The sequence below is a fragment of the Pan paniscus genome, chromosome 5 (assembly GCF_029289425.2).
Source record: "Pan paniscus chromosome 5, NHGRI_mPanPan1-v2.0_pri, whole genome shotgun sequence".
Lineage (NCBI taxonomy): Eukaryota > Metazoa > Chordata > Mammalia > Primates > Hominidae > Pan > Pan paniscus.
In genome coordinates, this window is record NC_073254.2 from 50,448,403 (window position 1) to 50,467,289 (window position 18,887).

At 41.9% G+C, this 18,887-nt stretch overlaps 1 protein-coding gene and 1 long non-coding RNA gene across 23 annotated transcripts in view; one reads left to right on the forward strand and one right to left on the reverse strand.

Moving 5' to 3' along the window:
- Window positions 1–7,596, forward strand: part of LOC134730496 (uncharacterized) — a 70,442-nt gene extending 62,846 nt beyond the window's left edge. The window contains exon 3 of the long non-coding RNA XR_010112274.1: window positions 131–7,596. This is a non-coding gene — a long non-coding RNA (uncharacterized LOC134730496). The remainder of the gene's footprint in view (window positions 1–130) is intronic.
- SLC26A8 (solute carrier family 26 member 8) overlaps window positions 1–18,887 on the reverse strand; it is an 82,009-nt gene that overhangs the window by 40,018 nt on the left and 23,104 nt on the right. For all 22 annotated transcript variants that reach the window (XM_055113529.2, XM_063604860.1, XM_055113530.2 and 19 more), the window contains exons 4-7: window positions 16,975–17,091; window positions 14,724–14,905; window positions 9,497–9,661; window positions 8,646–8,795 (exon numbers count right to left, since the gene is read on the reverse strand). In XM_055113529.2, coding sequence (XP_054969504.2) covers window positions 8,646–8,795; window positions 9,497–9,661; window positions 14,724–14,905; window positions 16,975–17,091 — 614 coding nt within the window. The remainder of the gene's footprint in view (window positions 1–8,645; window positions 8,796–9,496; window positions 9,662–14,723; window positions 14,906–16,974; window positions 17,092–18,887) is intronic.

An 18,887-nucleotide genomic window follows, 5' to 3' on the forward strand; every position in this document is an offset into this window, starting at 1 on the left:
TAGCTTATAAAGACTCTGCGTCAATGCAGATTAAACCAGAGACAAGAGACCTCAATTCCTATGTTTTAAAATAGCAATTATACAGTTGCTTTATCCTATTCTTCCTACTAACACATACCTCTTTCCCCAGCATCTACTGCAGGAGTTCAACCAGACGCTGAATAGAACAGCAGTTGTCTAACCTGTGATACTGTTATCAGATGAAGACCCCTAGGAAGTCTACAGATTAGAATGGAAGGAAGAATCTGGATTACAGCTTGGATCAGAGAAGAGTCTTGGTTTTTATGTAATTAAGAGGCAAGAAGTATGGCAAGCATGGCAAGGAACTCTTATTTCCAGTTTAAAGGTAATACTTGTTCACAGAGAAAAATGAAAATATGAAACATTGAAAAACAGAAATAACTCATCCAAAGACAACTATTGTTACATTTTTTGTTTGCTATACAGCTTAAATATACATAAATTATGAACATATGTATAATTTCTTATAGCCAAGGGACCCTTGAATTATCAGTATAGTCTACCTGGATCTCAGTTGTTGCCTTGAAAATTTTCCTAAATATTGAGTCTGCTCTTTTGTTCTTTTTTTTTTTTTTTTTAAATGGAGTTTTGCTCTTGTTGCTCAGGCTGGAGTGCAGTGGCACAGTCTCAGCTCACTGCAACCTCTGCCTCCTGGGTTCAAGCGATTCTCATGCCTCAGCTTCCTTAAGTAACTGGGATTACAGGCGTGTGCCACCACACCCGGCTAATTTTTTGTATTTTTTAGTAGAGATGGGGTTTTGCCAAGTTGGCCCGGCTGGTCTTGAATTCCTGACCTCAGATGATCCTCCTAACTCGGCCTCCCAAAGTGCTGGGATTACAGGCGTGAGCCACTGCGCCTGGCCGAGTCTGCTCTCTTAAGGACAGATTGATAGATGTGTGCAGTTTCCTCCAGCACATCTAAACATTAGTAATTTCTTTGTGGGTGCTGTAAAAGGCATTTTAGACCCTAGACTGTGGGCGCCTCCATCCTCCCTCTCTCGTTTTCCTCACTGCTAAGGGAAACAGGGAGGCCTTTTTCTAGTTCTACCCTGCATCTCTAATCCCTGCTATGTGGCAGAAACTGTGTCCCCATCACTTGACATGACGTGTATAGGTAGTGTGTTGCAGGCTTCAATAGCCTGTGAGCACAAATTAGGTCACAAAAAAGGTTAATGCCTAAACTGCAATTATTGTAAGCCTTCACCTATTTTATTGCTGGACCTCTGTTTCCTCCCCTACCTCACCTCATGGAGCATTGTAATTACTTATAGCATTCTCCAAAGGAATATATTCTTCTTTTCTTTCTTTCTTCTTCTTCTTCTTCTTTTTTTTTTTTTTTTTTTTGAGACAGAGTCTTTGCTCTGCTAACCAGGCTGGAGTGCAGTGGCACAATCTTGGCTCACTGCAACCTCTACCTCCTGGGTTCAAGCAATTCTCCTGCCTCCACCTCCTGAGTAGCTAGGACTACAGGTGTGCACCACTATGCCCAGCTAATTTTTTTTATTTTTAGTAGAGATGGGGTTTCATCATGTTGGCTAGGCTGGTCTCGAACTCCTGACCTCGAGCAATCCACCTGCCTCCGCCTCCCAAAGTGCTGGGATTACAAGCATGAGACACCGAGCTTGGCCCCCAGAGGAATATCTTGACTGTGGCTCACAAACCAATCTGTCAGCAATGGTCAAACCACAGAATTCTTTGCACTCTCACTTCTCTCCTTTCCTTATAACTCTGGTTCATGTTGATTGCTTTCAAGGCTGTGTAAACCAAAAACAATATTCTAAGGCCCCCAGTCATCTGAATGGATCCCATCTCTTGGCCAAGGGAATTCCGAAGTTAACCTGAAAAAACTAGTTCAGGCCATGATTGAAGCAGGGGTCAGACATACCTCATTATATCCCTCCTCCCTTTTGGAATTCAGGAAAAGCCAACCAGCATTAACCTCAAAACAGACCCTTAAGTCTGATAAGAAACATTTACAACCCATTCTCTTTGAAGCCTGCTACTTGGAGGCTTCATCTGCATGACACAGCTTAGGTCTCCACAACCCCTTACCGTAACCCAGACATTCGTCTCTATTGATAATAACTCTTTCAATCAATTACCAATCAGAAAAATTTTAAATCTGCCTATGATATGGAAGCCCCCACCCCTTCAATTTGTCCCACCCTTCCAGATCAAACCAGTGTAAATCTTACAGGTATTGATTGATATATTGTGTCTCCCTAATGTATAAAAGCAAGCTGTACCCTGAACATGTTGGTAGGACCTCCCTCCAGAGGCTATGTCATGGGGGCTTCCTTAACCTTGGCAAAATAAACTTTCTAAATTGATTGAGACCTGTGTCAGATACATCTGGGTTTACAGACTGCTTGAAGGAACATCACTATGATCCTTGGTGCTGATGTCTCTTAAGAGAGGGCTGGGCATGGTGGCTCACGCCTGTAATCCCAGCACTTTGGGAGGCCAAGGTGGGCAGATCACGAGGTCAGGAGATCGAGACCGTCCTGGCCAACATGGTGAAACCCCGTCTCTACTAAAAATAAAAAAATTAGCCAGGCATGGTGGTGTGTACCTGTAATCCCAGCTACTCGGGAGGCTGAGGCAGGAGAATCGTTTGAACCTGGGAGGCAGAGGCTGCAGTGAGCTGAGATTGCGCCACTGCACTCCAGCCTAGGAGACAGAGCAAGACTCCGTCTCAAAAAAAAAAAAAAAAGAGGGCTGCTGTCTGTTCATGGCTGCTGTCTGCTGGTGACTACAAAGCTGCAGCCTCCTAAGGTGCCAGAGATGGGCTGGGAAAGGAGAGGCTGTCTCTGACTGCACCCTACAAACTCGATATACACATTGTTTCCCGAGCTCTAGAGCACCATTTGTATCCAGGGTTTTGTTTTTAAGGATTAACAAATAAAAATCATATATATTTGTCATATACAACATGTTGTTTTAAAATATATATATATACACGTTGTGGCATGGCTGAATCGAGCTATTAATAGATGCATTACTTCACATATACATCTTTTTTTTTTTTTTTTGAGACGGAGTTTTGCTCTTGTTGCCCAGGCTGGAGTGCAATGGCACAATCCCGGCTCACTGCAACCTTCACCTCCTGGGTTCAAGCAATTCTCCTGCCTCAGTCTCCCATGTAGCTGGGATTACAGGCATGTGCCATGATGCCCAGCTAATTTTGTATTTTTAGTAGAAACAGAGTTTCTCCCTGTTGGCCAGGCTGGTATTGAACTCCTGACCTCAGGTGATCCACCCGCCTCGGCCTCCCAAAGTGCTGAAATTACAGGTGTGAGCTACCATGCCTACACATCTTTTTTGGTGTGGTGAAAACACTTAAAATCTAATCTCTTGGCAATTTTCAAGAATATGATACATTGTTACTAACTGTAGTTACTATATTATACAACAGATCTCTTGAAATTATTCCTCTTATCAAATTGAAATTTTGTATCCTTTGGCCAACATCTCCCCAAACCACTCTCCTGCAACTCTAGACCCTGGTAACCACCATTCTACTCTTCACTTCAATGAGTTCAACCTTTTTAGATTCCACATATAAATGAGATCATGCAGTACTTTTCTTTCTGTGCCTGGCTTATTTCACTTAACATGTCCTCTGGGTTCATCCACGTTGTCCCAAATGACAAGATTTCCTTCTTTTTATTTTGTATTTTATTTTAATTTTTTTAAACAAAATACCCAGGCTTTAAGGAGAAGGATTTCCTTTTTTTTAAAGGCTGAATAGTATTCCATTGTATATGTATACCACATTTTTTAAAAAATCATTTTTTGTTACATGTCTATCAACTAATACCTGTATATACCACATGTATCCATTTATCTGTTGATGAACACTTGGGTTGATTCTGTATCTTAGGTGTTTTAAATAGTGCTGCAGCGAACATGAGAGTGCAGGTATCTACTCAACATACTGATTTCATTTCCTTTAGGTGTATACCCAATAGTGGGATTGCTGGATCTGCCTTCAGGGTTTTGAAAAATCTTTTGAAAAACAAGCCTTTCAGCTTCTGGGCTTTATGAATTAATAGCTTTTCAAACATTCAAAGGGAAAAGAATATGCACCTCTACAAGAAGTAGGTAACAGTTATAAGAAAGTTTAGTCTAAAGTCCCAAGGCAGTATTTTTCAACCTTGAAGAGGATAGACCTGGATTAGTTAGTATAAGTGGGTTATGCTGTGGCAACGTACAAGCCATGAGATTGTAGCATTTTAACACATCGAAGTTATTTTTTTGCCCACACAAAGTCCATGGTGGGTTGGTGTCTCTCAGGCAGCTTCTTTGCAAGCAGTGCCCCAGGGATTTGAGCTAATTTCACCTGGGGATTCCATTTCCTTTTCTTTTTTTTGAGACAGAGTCTTGCTGTCTCCCAGGCTGGAGTGCAGTGGCATGATCTCAGCTCACTGCAAGCTCCGCCTCTCAGGTTCATGCCATTCTCCTGCCTCAGCCTCCCGAGTAGCTGGGACTACAGGTGCACAACACCATGCCCAGCTAATTTTTTTGTCTTTTTAGTAGAAACAGGGTTTCACCATTTAGCCAGGATGGTCTCGATCTCCTGACCTCATGATCTGCCTGTCTTGGCCTCCCAAAGTGCTGGGATTACAGGCGTGAGCCACCGCTCCCAGTCTCCATTTTCTTAACATACTGCCCCTGTCATCATCACAGCAGGGGAGGAAAGAAGAGGGAACTTGCACCTATTCACCTCTACTTTGGCTCAAAAGTCACAGGGTCCTCCTAATTGCAAGAGAGACTGGGAGGTGCAGGGGACACATGATTATTTGGTTAATTTTAAGCATCTTTGCCACAGACCACCACTTAAAAAAGAAATAATTCTCATTGACACCCAAACATTCAGCAACCTTTCTTTCTTTTTTTTTTTTTTTTTTTTTTTTACATGGAGTCTTGCTCTGTCGTCCAGGCTGGAAGGCAGTGGCATGATCTTGGCTCACTGTGACCTCCGCCTCCCGGGTTAAGTGATTCTCCTGCCTTAGCCTCTGGAGTAGCTGGGATTACAGGCACATGCCACCATGCCCGGCTAATTTTTGTATTTTTAGTAGAGGCAAGGTTTCACCATGTTGGCGAGGCTGGTCTTGAATTCCTGACCTCAGGTGGTCGGCCCACCTCGGCCTCCCAAAGGTCTGAGATTATAGGCGTGAGCCACCGTGCCTGGCCCCGAATTGAGCAATCTTAAAATGAAAAATGCTGACTTAGAAAATCTGAGCTTTATTGATGAAAATATCTTTATCATGGTAAAATGTTAATTATAACTGTAAAAGATAAATTTTATCAGCAGATTTTAGAAAAGAAACAAGAGGCCAGATGCATTGGCTCATGCCTGTAATCCTGGCACTTTGGGACGCTGAGGCAGGCAGCTCACTTGAGGTCAGGAGTTTGAGGCCAGCCTGGCCAACATGGTGAAACCCCCGTCTCTACTAAAAATATAAAAATCAGCTGGGCATGGTGGTGGGCGCCTGTAATCCCAGCTACTCGGGAGGCTGAGGAAGAAGAATCGCTTGAATCTGGGAGGCGGAGGTTGCAGTGGGCCGAGATCATGCCACTGCACTCCAGCCTGGGTGACAGAGCAAGATTCTGCCTCAAAGAAAAAAGAAAAGAAAAGAAAAGAAACAAGAAACATTATTATTAGACAGTGAGCCCTAGCTCTGCTACTTACTAATGACACAGATTAGAAAAAACATTTAACATCTCATTTGCCTCAATTTCTTTGTTATATATATTTATTTATATTAAGGTATAATTTAGATACAGTAAAGTGCACAGCTTTTAGATATACAGTTCTATACGGTTTTTGGTTTTTTTTTGAGACGGAATCTCGCTCTGTTGCCCATGCTGGAGTACAGTGGTGGGATCTCAGCTCACTGCAAGCTCTGCCTCCCAGGTTCATACCATTCTCCTGCCTCAGCCTCCCGAGTACCTGGAACTATGGGCGCCTGCCACCTCGCTCGGCTAAGTTTTTGTATTTTTAGTAGAGATAGTGTTTCACCATGTTGGCCAGGATGGTCTCAATCTCCTAACCTCGTGATCCACCCACCTCGGCCTCCCAAAGTGCTGGGATTACAAGCGTGAGCCACCGCACCCGGCCAGTTCTATATGTTTTGAGGAATTTATATGCCAGGTAACTGCCACCCTAACTAACAGCTAATTAACACATGAAACATTTCCATCACCCTGATAAATTAGTTTTCTACCACTTACTATTTAATTTTTCCAAATGGGCAGCCACTAATCTTTTTGTCATGACAGATTAGTTTTTCCTGCTCTAGGAATTCATGTAATGGAATTATACAGTATGTAGCCTTTTGTGTCTTTTTTCTTTCATGCTACATAATGTTTTTGAAATCCATCCATGTTGTACACACAATGTGTGTGTGTATCTCTAGTTTGTTCCTTATTGCTGAAAAGTACTCTCTTGTAGGAAATCATTACACACATTACAATATGTTACCTTTTGTGTCTAGTATCTCTCTCTACTTTGTAGAGGTGAACAGTCAAAAGAATTAGAATTGAAACATGGAGAATAAACTCAGGATTCCAAAAATGGGATAGAAGCAGGAGCAGTATATTCTAGGATCTTGGCAGCAGTCAAAATGAACTGTTTTGTGGACAACAAAGTCATCTGTAGGGACCTTAACATTGGAGCATAACGTGAGTCGCAACCAGGGTGCCCAGTGATCTGTATAAACTAGGACTACAAGATAGGCATCATTAGGAGATTTGGCTGGTATATCTGTATTTCTTAGGAAGGACTGGTCTTGACTCTATCCTCAGCTAATTGCTGTTGTTGAGATTGTGTTTGCTGAATAAGCTTGCATTTTGCTTTCTTGAGTTTTGTTCTGTTTTTTTTTGTTTGTTTGTTTGTTTTCGTTTTTTTTTTTTTTTTTTTTTGAGACGGAGTCTCGCTCTTTCACCCAAGCTGCAGTGCAGTGGCACTGTCTCGGCTCACTGCAAGCTCCGCCTCCTGGGTTCACACCATTCTCCTACCTCAGCCTCCTGAGTAGCTGGGATTACAGGCATGTGCCACCGCACCCGGCTAGTTTTGTATTTTTAGTAGAGACAGGGTTTCTCCATGTTGGTCAGGCTGGTCTCGAACTCCCGACCTCGGGTAACCTGCCTGCCTTGGCCTCCCAAAGTGCTGGGATTACAGGCATGAGCCACCGCACCTGGCCTCTGCTCTGTGGTTCTTGAGCCAAACCTGTACTGTTGGATACATGTCCATTTTTGAGGCCATTTCTTTCTGAAGGCTGAGGTTTGGGTATGGGTTCTTATTGAACAAGATGTTCAAATCTTCCAATTGTTTCTCCATGAACATCATATGTTTCCTTTGTGAATGCATCTGGTTCTAGCCATAGGAAAGGGCCGTTCATTTCCTCCTTGGTTCTTTGGCCCTTTGCCTGTTATCATTTAACATGAGATTGCTTGTGCCTCAACTCTTGGATTTTATTTTATTTTAATTTTTTAGGAAGGTCCTCTGAGTTTGACATCTTCTCATCTAGATGTGCTCCTATGTTCAAGTCCAGGGATGAGCTGCCTCAATTTCCTTATTGTAGCATAGTGAGAAGGAATGGAGGTTGAAAACAGTATGATTTCAACTACATTAAAATAAAAATAAAACATTTATGTAGAAAAAGACGGAAATTCACCAACATTGAGGCTAGGCCTGTCATATGTTTGTCTGAGAGAAGAAAGGAGTGAATAACTGAAAATACTAAAGTATCAATAGTAGTTGACTTTGGATGGTGCAACTATAGGAATTTCTTTTCCTCAACCACTTTTTTAAACTTCCTTATGTTTTTCAAACTTAGAATGAGCCCGTATTTCTTTCTTAAGGGGGAAAAAAAACCTTATCTTTGAAATCTTATGAGAACGAGGCAATAGATAAAAGTACTTGGAGAATAAGCATTTTGTGAGGGAGATCTATTGTGCTATTGTGACTATAGTTAATAATGTGTACTTGAAATTGCTAAGAGAGTAGATCTTAAATGTTCTCACAACAAAAATAATAACTGCTGCTAGGGCTGCAAGGCGAAAACAATTAAAAATGATAATTAGGCCAGGCATGGTGGCTCACGCCTGTAATCCTAGCACTTTGGGAGGCCGAGACAGGCGGATCACCTGAGGTCAGGAGTTTGAGACTGGCCTGGCCAACATGGTGAAATCCTGTCTCTGTTAAAAAAATACAAAAATTAGCTTGCCGTTGTGGCACACGCCTGTAATTCCAGCTAGTCAGGAGGCTGAGGCAAGAGAATTGCTTGAACCTGGGAGGCAGAGGTTGCAGTGAGCCAAGATTGCACCACTGCACTCCATCCTGGGCAACAGAGCAAGACTCTGTCAAAAAAAAAAAAAAAACTTGATTTAAACATTTCACGATGTATATCAAAATATCACATCATAAACAATAGATTCAATTTTTAGTTGTCAACTGTATATTAACATATTTTAGAAAAAGAAAACAAGCATGTTTTCACAAATATAAGCATATATTGAAAACTAAATGTATTCAGCTTTTACACAATTCAACTCAGCATTTTTTAAAAATACTAAAATTATGCAAACTATGAATTTGAGACATCAAAAACACCTACCAGAAATAATTCCATGGGAAACTCAATGGGATACTGATTGAAAGAAATTCTGATACATTTGTTGATTCGCAGAGCAACAACAACAGTTAGAAATAGTAGAATGCTGGTGGAATTCGCTTTTGGGAGAGCTACACAGTAATTAATTATGTCCTGAAAGAAAATAAAATTACGGAGGCTTAGAAAGGGATGTAGTAATTGCCTAAGTCTAGAAATTGACACTGTAGATTCACCCAAAAAGAAGTCCCCAAGTAGAGTTTCTGGGTACAAAGGTCTTTATGGGTATTACTAGAACAGTGAGGGCAAGCATGGTGGGGGTGGCCAATTTTGTAAAAAGAGGGACAGTAATGCTCAATAAGAATAAGGAGAGAATACACTGTATGTTTTAGTATAATGAACAGGCCCTAGAAGTTCTGTTTATAAGCCAATAGTTATTAGTTTTCCCAAATAATATACTGTAGCTTAGCTCCTACCCTATTCTTACATTTAGGAACTACTTAGTCTTGTATATCCTTTAGATGTTTTAGGATACATGTCTGTTATAAGATAGGTAATGAGAAGAACTGTGATAGATACAATATCTTAAAGGCCAAATTTTAATGTATATCATGATAGTTTAAAAGGCTGAGCTGAAATGGTTAGTCAACTGAAAGCATGGTCTAACTGGCATCTGCAATTAATCAAGACCCTAATTCTCCAATAAAGGAAAATATTTCTAGTACCCTCTTGACTGAGCTGCCTATAGGCTGTGTCTCCTTTCAGAAGGGGCGGGAGTCTCCCTACTGAGCTCCACTTTTCTTTGGAGGCAAGAGGAGTGGCATTTGTAACTCTGGGTAAGAGTTGAAATTACTCACATAGAAGAAGGAGATGGGACCGGCATGGAAACTAATCATAATCCCGAAGATGAAAGTCAGCTGGGACAGCATGATATGAAGTGCCACAGCAGCCAGGTAAGCACTCATTGCAGACTCCGGAAGGTAAGTGGCAACGTAGCCCAAACCCAATACGCCCATTATTAGCTGCAGAGAAGAGAAAACCAGAGTGGGGTAGAATGTCTTCAATCCAGCAATGGCACCAATGGCACTCTCCAGGAAAAGAAGGGTTTCCAATAGAAAAGTTAAGATAGGCCCCTTTGGTAACTCTTGCAACTCTTTTTCCCTAATGAACAGAAGTTGATAACATGGGTCCTTGTATGTTGATCAGAGGCTCCCCGACAAGTGCTAGCCCACACTACTCCTTTCCTTCTTTGTGAGCAGTCAGCTCACTTAAGTTCTTGCCCTAGAATCTACTGCTCTCTAGGTTGACTTGGGGAAAACAGGGACAAGGTGATCAGAACAAGCCTTTGCCTATTTATTTATTTATGAGACAGGATCTCACTCTGTTGCCCAGGCCGGAGTGCAGTGGTGCAATCATAGCTCACTGTAACCTCAAACTCCTGGGCACAAGGGATTCTCTGCTTCAACTTCCCAGATAGCTGGGACTACAGACGCACACACTGGGCTTTTTTTTTTTTTTTTTTTTTTTAATAGAGATTGGGGGGGGGGTCTTGCTATGTTACCTAGGCTGGTCTCAAACTCCTGACCTCAAGTGATTCTCCTGTTTTGGCCTCCCAAAACCCTGGGATTATAGGCATGAACGCACTGTGCCTGGCCTGCCTTTGCCTTTTTAAACCTCTTTCATTAGAAGCTTTGATAGCCCTTTTCAGGAGATGTTAACATTCCTCTGAGGAATGCAGCTTTTCACAAAGGAGAAGAGAATTTCAAAACAGTGGGATCGAGCTCAAACTTCTTGGCCTTTGACTCTTATCTTTACTGATAATAATTAAATTGAATTTATTTATGTTTTCAGGATTATGCATATCCTGAAGAAAAATAAAAAAGGTATTTTACATGTCAATATGCATATGTAAAATTTATGTTATATAGTATATAATAAAATTTTATACACACAGGATCTAAAAGGATAGACCTCAAATGATTAACAGGAATTACCTTTGGGGAATGGGGTTAGATGTTGGGGACAACATTTGATAATTTATACACTTTTTTACTATTTGAGATGTTCGTCTTTTATAATAAAAACCACAATTAGGTTGGGTGTGGTGGCTCATGCCTGTAATCTCAGCACTTTGGGAGCCTCAAGTGGGAGGGTCGCTTGAGCTCAGGAATTTGAGATGAGCCTGGGCAACATGGCGACACTTTGTCTCTACAACAAGAAAAATAAAAAACAAAAAGAGGGTAGGTTAAGAAAACTGGCACAGCCCAATGAAGACTTTTCAGTAAGCAGGGTGGAAAGGAGCAAAACAGAAGTCTTAAAGCCTACAATCATCACTTCACTCTCCACTCCACTAAAAGCTCTCAGAAAACAAACAAATTTGGAACAATAAATCATTTTGCTTTAACAGGTTTTTGTTTCAAAGCTTTCAATCAGCCCGGCACTGTGTCTCCCTTTTTTTTTTTTTTTTTTTTTTTTTTTTTTGAGATGGAGTCTTGCTCTGTCGCCCAGGCTGGAGTGCAGTGGCGTGATCTCGGCTCACTGCAATCTCCACCTCCCGGGTTCACGCCATTCTCCTGCCTCAGCCTCCTGAGTAGCTGGGACTACAGGCGCCCGCCACCAAACCCGGCTAATTTTTTGTATTTTTAGTAGAGCCAGGGTTTCACTGTGTTAGCCAGGATGGTCTCGATCTCCTGACCTTGTGATCCGCCCGCCTCGGCCTCTCAAAGTGCTGGGATTACAGGTGTGAGCCACCGCGCCCTGCCGACTCTGTCTCCCTTAATCTCCTGTCATTGCCGCCCAATGTTCTATTTTACTCTAGTCAGGCCAGTCTGCTTCCTATTTCTTGAGTGACTGGCTGACTCCTACTTCTGTGCTTATGCATGAGCCCCTCTTTTTTCCATCTCTGCCAATCCATGTGCATCATCTCTTTTTTTTTTTTTTTGAGACGGAGTCTTGCTCTGTCACCCAGGCTGGAGTGCAGTGGTACAATCTTGGCTCACTGCAACCTCTGCCTCCCAGGTTCAGGTGATTCTCCCACCTCAGCCTCCCGAGTAGCTGGGATTACAGGTGCCCAGCACCACGCCTGGCTAATTTTTGTATTTTTAAGTAGAGACAGGGTTTCGCCAAGTTGGCCAGGCTGGTCTTGAACTCCTGACCTCAAGTGATCCACCCGCTTTGGTATCCCAAAGTGCCGGAATTACAGGCGTGAGCCACTGTGGCTGGCCTGCATCATCTTTCAAGAGCTCAGTAAAATTCCTCTCCTTTAAGGAGTGTGGTGAAAAAAGCATGGTTCCTGGGCTTGGAGAATCTGGCTTCAGTCCTGGCCCAGCCACTCATTGGCTGTGTAAGTGTGGGCAAGTTAACTCTCTGAACCTCAGTTTCCTCATCTATAAAATGTGAATAATATTCAATGTAAAGTGTTTTGAATAGATTAAATTTCATCACACATATAAAATACCTAGCTCAGATCTGAAAATAGTGACAAATATGTATCACTCATATATGCAAATATATGTTACTCTTCTTCATACCATCCCTGCCTTCCATCTTGTAAATGGCAAAAATCTGCAATTGCCTTAGAACTCTTTCTTGCCCACTGTAATATGGCATCACATTCAGTGTTAACATAATATTCTAGGCAGCCACTGTTAATCAGTCAGGGTTGGCCTATGAGATGAAACCTATCTGCCATTCTTATAGGAAGCCAGTACTAAATGTTGAATGAATGAAAGGGGGGGCTCAATAAATAGTTGTTTCCTTCCCAGATAACTTCGACTCAACTAGAGGTTATTTTGTAACTTCATGTTCTTTAGGCACTAAACTCTTATATGAATATTATTTTACGCTTAAGATTTCCTAGAGCACAGATTCTACAATCAGACAACCCTAAAACTGAATCCCAGTTCGGTGTCTTAGCTATGTGACCCTGGGCAATTTTCTTAACCTCTCTATGCCCTTGTTTTCTTAAAATAAGGACCATAGTAGTGTGCTACAGGCGTGCACCACCACACCCAACTATTTTTTTTTATTTTGTTTTGTAGAGACAGAGTTTGCCTGTGTTGCCCAGGCTGGTCTCAAACCCCTGGCCCCAAGCAATCCTCCTGCTTCAGTCTCCCAAAGTGCTGGGATTACAGATGTGAGCCACCATGCCCAGCCCTCTTCCTTTTTTAGATGAAAAAAGCTGAGGCTTGAAGGAGAAGAGAAAGCATGCATGAGGCCCCTTGATAATTAAAAGGTTGCTTGTGTATTTTGTCTTATCCCACAAGATTAAACTTTTTAACCACAGGAAACTATATATTGTTTTTTAAATTTTTGGTCTCTGTTAAAGTACCAAATTCATTTCTCTGTGCCCACTAATTATAACGTATTGATGCTTACTATGTGACAAGCTCTAGGCTAAATACTTTGCATGCATTTTTTTCACTAAATCCTCCTAAGAACCCTGCAAAACAAATATTATTCCTGCTTTACACATGAGGAAACTGAGGCCCACCAAGGTAAAATAATTTACCAAAATTCACACAGCTCATAGTGTCAGGGCTGGAGTCTGCCCACTTTGATAGCCTGCCTTTGTAGGTACCCAATAAATCTTTACTTAGTGAAAGACAGTCCCAGGGGAGATCAGTGAAAATCAACTAGAGACTGGGTTAGTTGAGAAAAAAGAGAAATAAGCCTGGAGGATGTGACTAGTTCAGTAGATGAACTTTTGGTGATAGACTCTCAGAGGAAATTAAAGACAGTGCCAAAATAAGTTTTGAGATTTTAATGAGTCATTCATATTATTGTCCTTTAGCTGTGTGGTCCTTGTCAATGCAGAAAAAGGATTCCAGATCTGGCTCTAAAGCTTACTAACCCAAAGATAGTGTGTGAGCCTGTGAGGCCATCATTATTTTTATTATTATTATTATTTTGGAGACAGGGTCTCGCTGTGCCACCCAGGCTGGAGTGCAGTGGCATGATCACAGCTTACTGCAGCCTCAACCTCCTGGGCTCAAGTGATCCTCCCACCTCAGCCTCCTGAGTAACTGGGACTACAGGCACATGCTACCATGCCCAGCTAAATGAGTCCATTCTTGTTGATAGAATATAAAGCAACTTTTGGCCGGGTGCAGTGGCTCATACCTATAATCCCAACAGTTTGGGAGGCCGAGGTGGGTGGATCACCTGAGGTCAGGAGTTCAAGACCAGCCTGGCTAACATGGTGAAACCCCTTCTCTACTAAAAATATAAAAATGTGCTGGGTGTGGTGGCATGCACCTGTAATCCCAGCTACTCGGGAGGCTGAGGCAGGAGAATCACTTGAACCTGGGAGGCGGAGATTGCAGTGAGCCACGATTGTCCCATTGCACTACAGCCTGGGCAACAAGAGCAAAACTCCATCTAAAAAAAAAAAAAGAATATGAAGCAATTTTTGAAAAGGTAAGATCAGGAGTGGAGCTCTGGACTAAGAGTCCCCAACCCCCTGGGGCCACCGACCGGTACTGGTACTGGTTTGTGGCCTGTTAGGAGCCAGGTGCTGCACAGCAGGAGGTGAGCAGCAGGCAAGCAAGCATCACTGCCTGAGCTCTCCACCTTCTGTCAGATCAGCCACAGCATTAGATTCTCAGGGAAGCACAAACCCTATTGTGAACTGCACATGCGAGGGATCTAGGTTGCATGCTCCTTATGAGAATCAAATGCCTGGTCATCTGAGGTGGAACAGTTTCATCCCAAAACCACCACCCTCCCTGGCCCGGACCTGCCATTTGTGGAAAAATTGTCTTCTTTTGCAAGTGGTCCCTGGTTTCAAAAAGGTTGGGGACCACTGCTCTGGACCATCGTCCCTTAGACCCTTTGTCTTAGAGGTGAAAGGACCGAAGAGAATGTTCAATATCTCATCCTAAATCAGTGGTAGACGATTTCTGAGGAGAGAGAAGTTTTGTCACTAAGGAGACACGCTATTCACACAGCCTCTGATTTTTCAAAAAATAAATCACTGAAGTTCCAGGTATATCACAGTGGATCACAGGAGCAGTATAAGGAAGGGGTCTGTTTATAGCCCCTTTATTCAGTTCCTTTTCAGGGATTTGAAGACTCAGATCCTACCTGAATAATCCCAGTCAGAAAAGTTGTGGTTGCCACCACACTCAAGGATTTATTATAGCCCATAAGGTAGGAGGGGGCAGAAAACTCATTCTTGACGAAAGATCCCATGACCAGTTGACCATTGTTGAATGGGCTCACTTTCAGAACGTTGATCAGCAGAGCACTCACCAGGAAGAAGGAACCTATGGAAGAAGATGTTAGGTAGAAGGTGAAGTTTCAAGTCCAGGTAAACTGATATTGACAAAAGCAAGGTATGGTTGAATTCTGGATTGTCCTTCAACTGAATAACTTTTCTCATTTGAAAGTGGCCATTGAGAAGTAAGAAAGATCAAGAAAGAGAACTGTGCCTCCACATATTGTGACCAACTCATGGAATTTAGATGGTGGTGGTTTAGGTATTTAGTCTCTTCGTGTTATGGGTATGTTGAGTGGAATAGAGAAGTTGACTGAAATGGGTGTCAGGCTCAGCTGCTGTGTCTGCTCTTAGAGAAGGTTAAAAGTGAGACGGCAGTGAAAATATTAGAAAAGAAAGCAATCACCGGGCGTGGTGGCTCATGCCTGTAATCCTAGCACTTTGGGAGGCTGAGGCAGGTGGATCACCTGAGATCAGGAGTTTGAGACCAGCCTGACCAACATGGAGAAACCCCGTCTCTACTAAAAATACAAAATTAGCTAGGCATGGTGGTGCATGCCTGTAATCCCAGCTACTCAGGAGGCTGAGACAGGAGAATCACTTGAAGCCAGGAGGCGGAGGTTGCCGTGAGTCGAGATGGCACGATTGCACTCCAGCCTGGGCAACAAGAGCGAAACTCCGTCTCAAAAAAAAAAAAAAAAAAAAGAAAAGAAAACGAAGCAATCAATAACAATAGGAAGAAAAATAATACTGACACTGAGGTAAATTAAACTTATTTCAAACATTATTTTGTTTAGTCCTCATATTGTCATAACACATAAGAAAGCAAAGATATATCTTAACTTTAAATTTACCTAACATAAATAAATCTCTAACAACCATTATTATAAGTATTTGGAAATGATTGTGAGGTTCCTCAGAAACTTGGAAATATAGGAATAAAATTGTTTTATTGGTGTTCAAATGTAAAATCAACACATAGCAGATTGAATAAAGACATGAGCTATTCTTTATTTTTATTATTTATTTATTTATTTTGAGACGGAGTTTCGCTCTTGTTGCCCAGGCTGGAGTGCAATGGCGTGATCTTGGCTCACTGCAACCTCCACCTCCCGGGTTCAGGTAATTCTCCTGCCTCAGCCTCCCAAGTAGCTGGGATTACAGACACCCGCCACCACGCCTAGCTAATTTTTTGTATTTTTAGTAGAGATGGGGTTTCACTATGTTAGCCAGGCTGGTCTCAAACTCCTGACCTCATGATCCACTTGCATCGGCCTCCCAAAGTGCTGCGATTACAGGCATGAGCCACCGTACCCAGCCAAGCTATTCTTAAAAAAGGAAAAGTAGCACTTCACGTCTGGAAGGATGGGATGTTAATCAGACTGAACATAAAAACATATATAAAGAATGTGTCATTCAGAATGGTAAATGTTGGTGGATTGGTCAGTTCAGTGGAGAAATCCAGGAAAAGGCACATCACTGAGTAAATGTTGGCAATGACCTTCTAAACTTACGGGGGAATTTTGTGATTTGATTTCTATGCAGGCTCACCTAGGTGAAGTAAATGTGCTGATCGTATGACCTTTAATTAGTCTGGCCTCTGTAATAGTTATTTCTAATTATAAATTAGTAGATGGACTTTTGACTCAGGGAAGGGAAGTATTTATCCTATGGATGTCAGTGTTTTGATTACTGTGATAACATTTTCTCACTGTAAATTAATAAGCTGGCATGCTGTATTACAAGTCAGCCCATGGAGTTTGGTTATTATGGTTCAGATGAAAGAAGTATCTGCTCTAGGAGTATTGACACAATCATTTCTGCATCTTCTGGGTTGAGGGAAGTCAGATTCCAATGTGTGGTGATTTCTTAAGGAAAGTACCTCTGCCCTTTAATTTCTTTGGGAAACATCTTGCTGGCCTGTTTTCTGGTGTTGACAATAATGATACACTAGAAGTATTTATTTCTACAATCTGAACACTAACTGTATGGATAGAATGTCCACCTTCTGCCTCCTTTCTTTCTATCTTAAAGCTTTATGTTGGGTTCCTTAGCAATAAATATATGATCAAGATGGAAACTTCATCCACCACATGTGTATTTCAGTGCTGAACTCACCAATGGACATTTGATGACACGATCCAAAAATTACATAGATTACCGAAGAACAGAAAGCTGCATAAGCGATGTTGAGAGGAGGAATCAGTTGCCTTGCCAGCAAACTAAGTGTCAGGCCTGAAAAACAAGATAATTTAAGAAAAAGCAGCTTGTCTTTAAAAGTCACCTTAAATAAAAACTGTAAAGAATATTTAAAATAAAAATCATCCATGTGTATAGCTGACTGAGTGTGGTAATAGTATTTCTGGACATACAATCCTTCATTAGCACTTTTTATTATCTTCTTTGATTCCTAGCTTCTCTTCCTATTTTGCCACATGCTTTTACACTTCAATTCAATATCATAGGCTGAAACATCATTCACTGCAAGGTCTTAATACTAAACATGTAAAGCAAATACCATAGCAATAAGACCCCTAATTCCAACAGCTCAAAAGCAGCCCCATCCTTATGCCTAGTCTAGCACAAGCAGGCCGTGGGAATTCTCCAGGGCTGAAGATAAAACTGGAGAGCAAGGCAAGAATCACACTTCACTGACTTGAAGTTGGTATGTGTCGGTTCTCTTCCATAGGCCAATCACTCCAGCCTCTTCCTTCAGCTGCTTCTCTAATACTTACTTTCTTTTCTAAGAAGCACCATGAGAATTTGGAAATTTTGAAGCAAATGGACTAACAGGCATAGTGTCATCCTTTTGATGTTTCAAGCCCCTATTTCCTTCCCTAAGAGTCTGTCCTCAATTTACATCATACCGATATACTCATCTAAATTCAGTTATGAATTTAGTGAGGTGGTTTATTGTCTTAGATAAGCAAGGCTCCTTTTTATAAGACATTTCAAACACATCCAAAAATAGAGTATAATGAATTCCATATACCCATCATCCACTTCAACAATGGTTAACCCATAACCAATCTATGCTTCTACTCCTCTCTCACCCTATATTACTTTGAGGCAAATCCAAGGCATTCGATTATTTAATCTGTAGATATTTTGGTATGTGTCTCTAAATGATAATACTCTTCTAATTTAAGTACAATATCATCATTATCCACTCAGTGTTCAAATTTCCCTGATTATCTTACAAATGATTGTTGTGGTAGAGGGTCTCTAATATGATCCACAATGGCCAATTGGTATTCTTTTTCTTTTTTTTTTGAGACGGAGTCTCGCTCTGTTGCCTAGGCTGGAGTGCAGTGGCGCGATCTCGGCTCACCGCAAGCTCCGCCTTCTGGGTTCATGCCATTTTCCTGCCTCAGCCTCCCGAGTAGCTGGGACTACAGGCGCCCGCCACCACGCCCGGCTAATTTTTTATATTTTTAGTAGAGATGGGGTTTCACCGTGTTAGCCAGGATGTCTCGATCTCCTGACCTCGTGATCCACCCGCCTCGGCCTCCCAAAGTGCTGGGATTACAGGCATGAGCCACCGCGCCCAGCCAGGCCAATTGGTATTCTTGCCCTTGTACAATTTCCTCCCCATTAAGTGTGGAATAGACTTAACCAACTTGTTTCTAAGGAGTAGACTATAACAAAAATGAAAGGATGTCACTTCTGAGATTAGGTTGCAAAAAGACTTTGGTTTCCATCTTGGGTGCTCTCTCATTCAGGTCATTACCAGCCAGAGGTGGCTTCAAAGGTTTGTAATCTATGCAGTCAAGACAGAGTCCTGGGCTTAGAAGGACTTTGCACTTCGTTTAATGCTTTGCTGTCACTGTCTTGAAATTCTGCATAATTTTTTAACTAAGGGCCCTGTGTTTTTATTTTGTATTGGGCCCAACACATATAGTTGGTCCTGCCAGCTGCCATGTTGTGAATATGGAGAAGCTAGAATGGGGAGGAACTCAGGCCTGCCAACAGCTACATGAGTGAGCCTGGAAGCAGATCCTCCAGGCTCAGTAGACCCTTGAGATAACTGC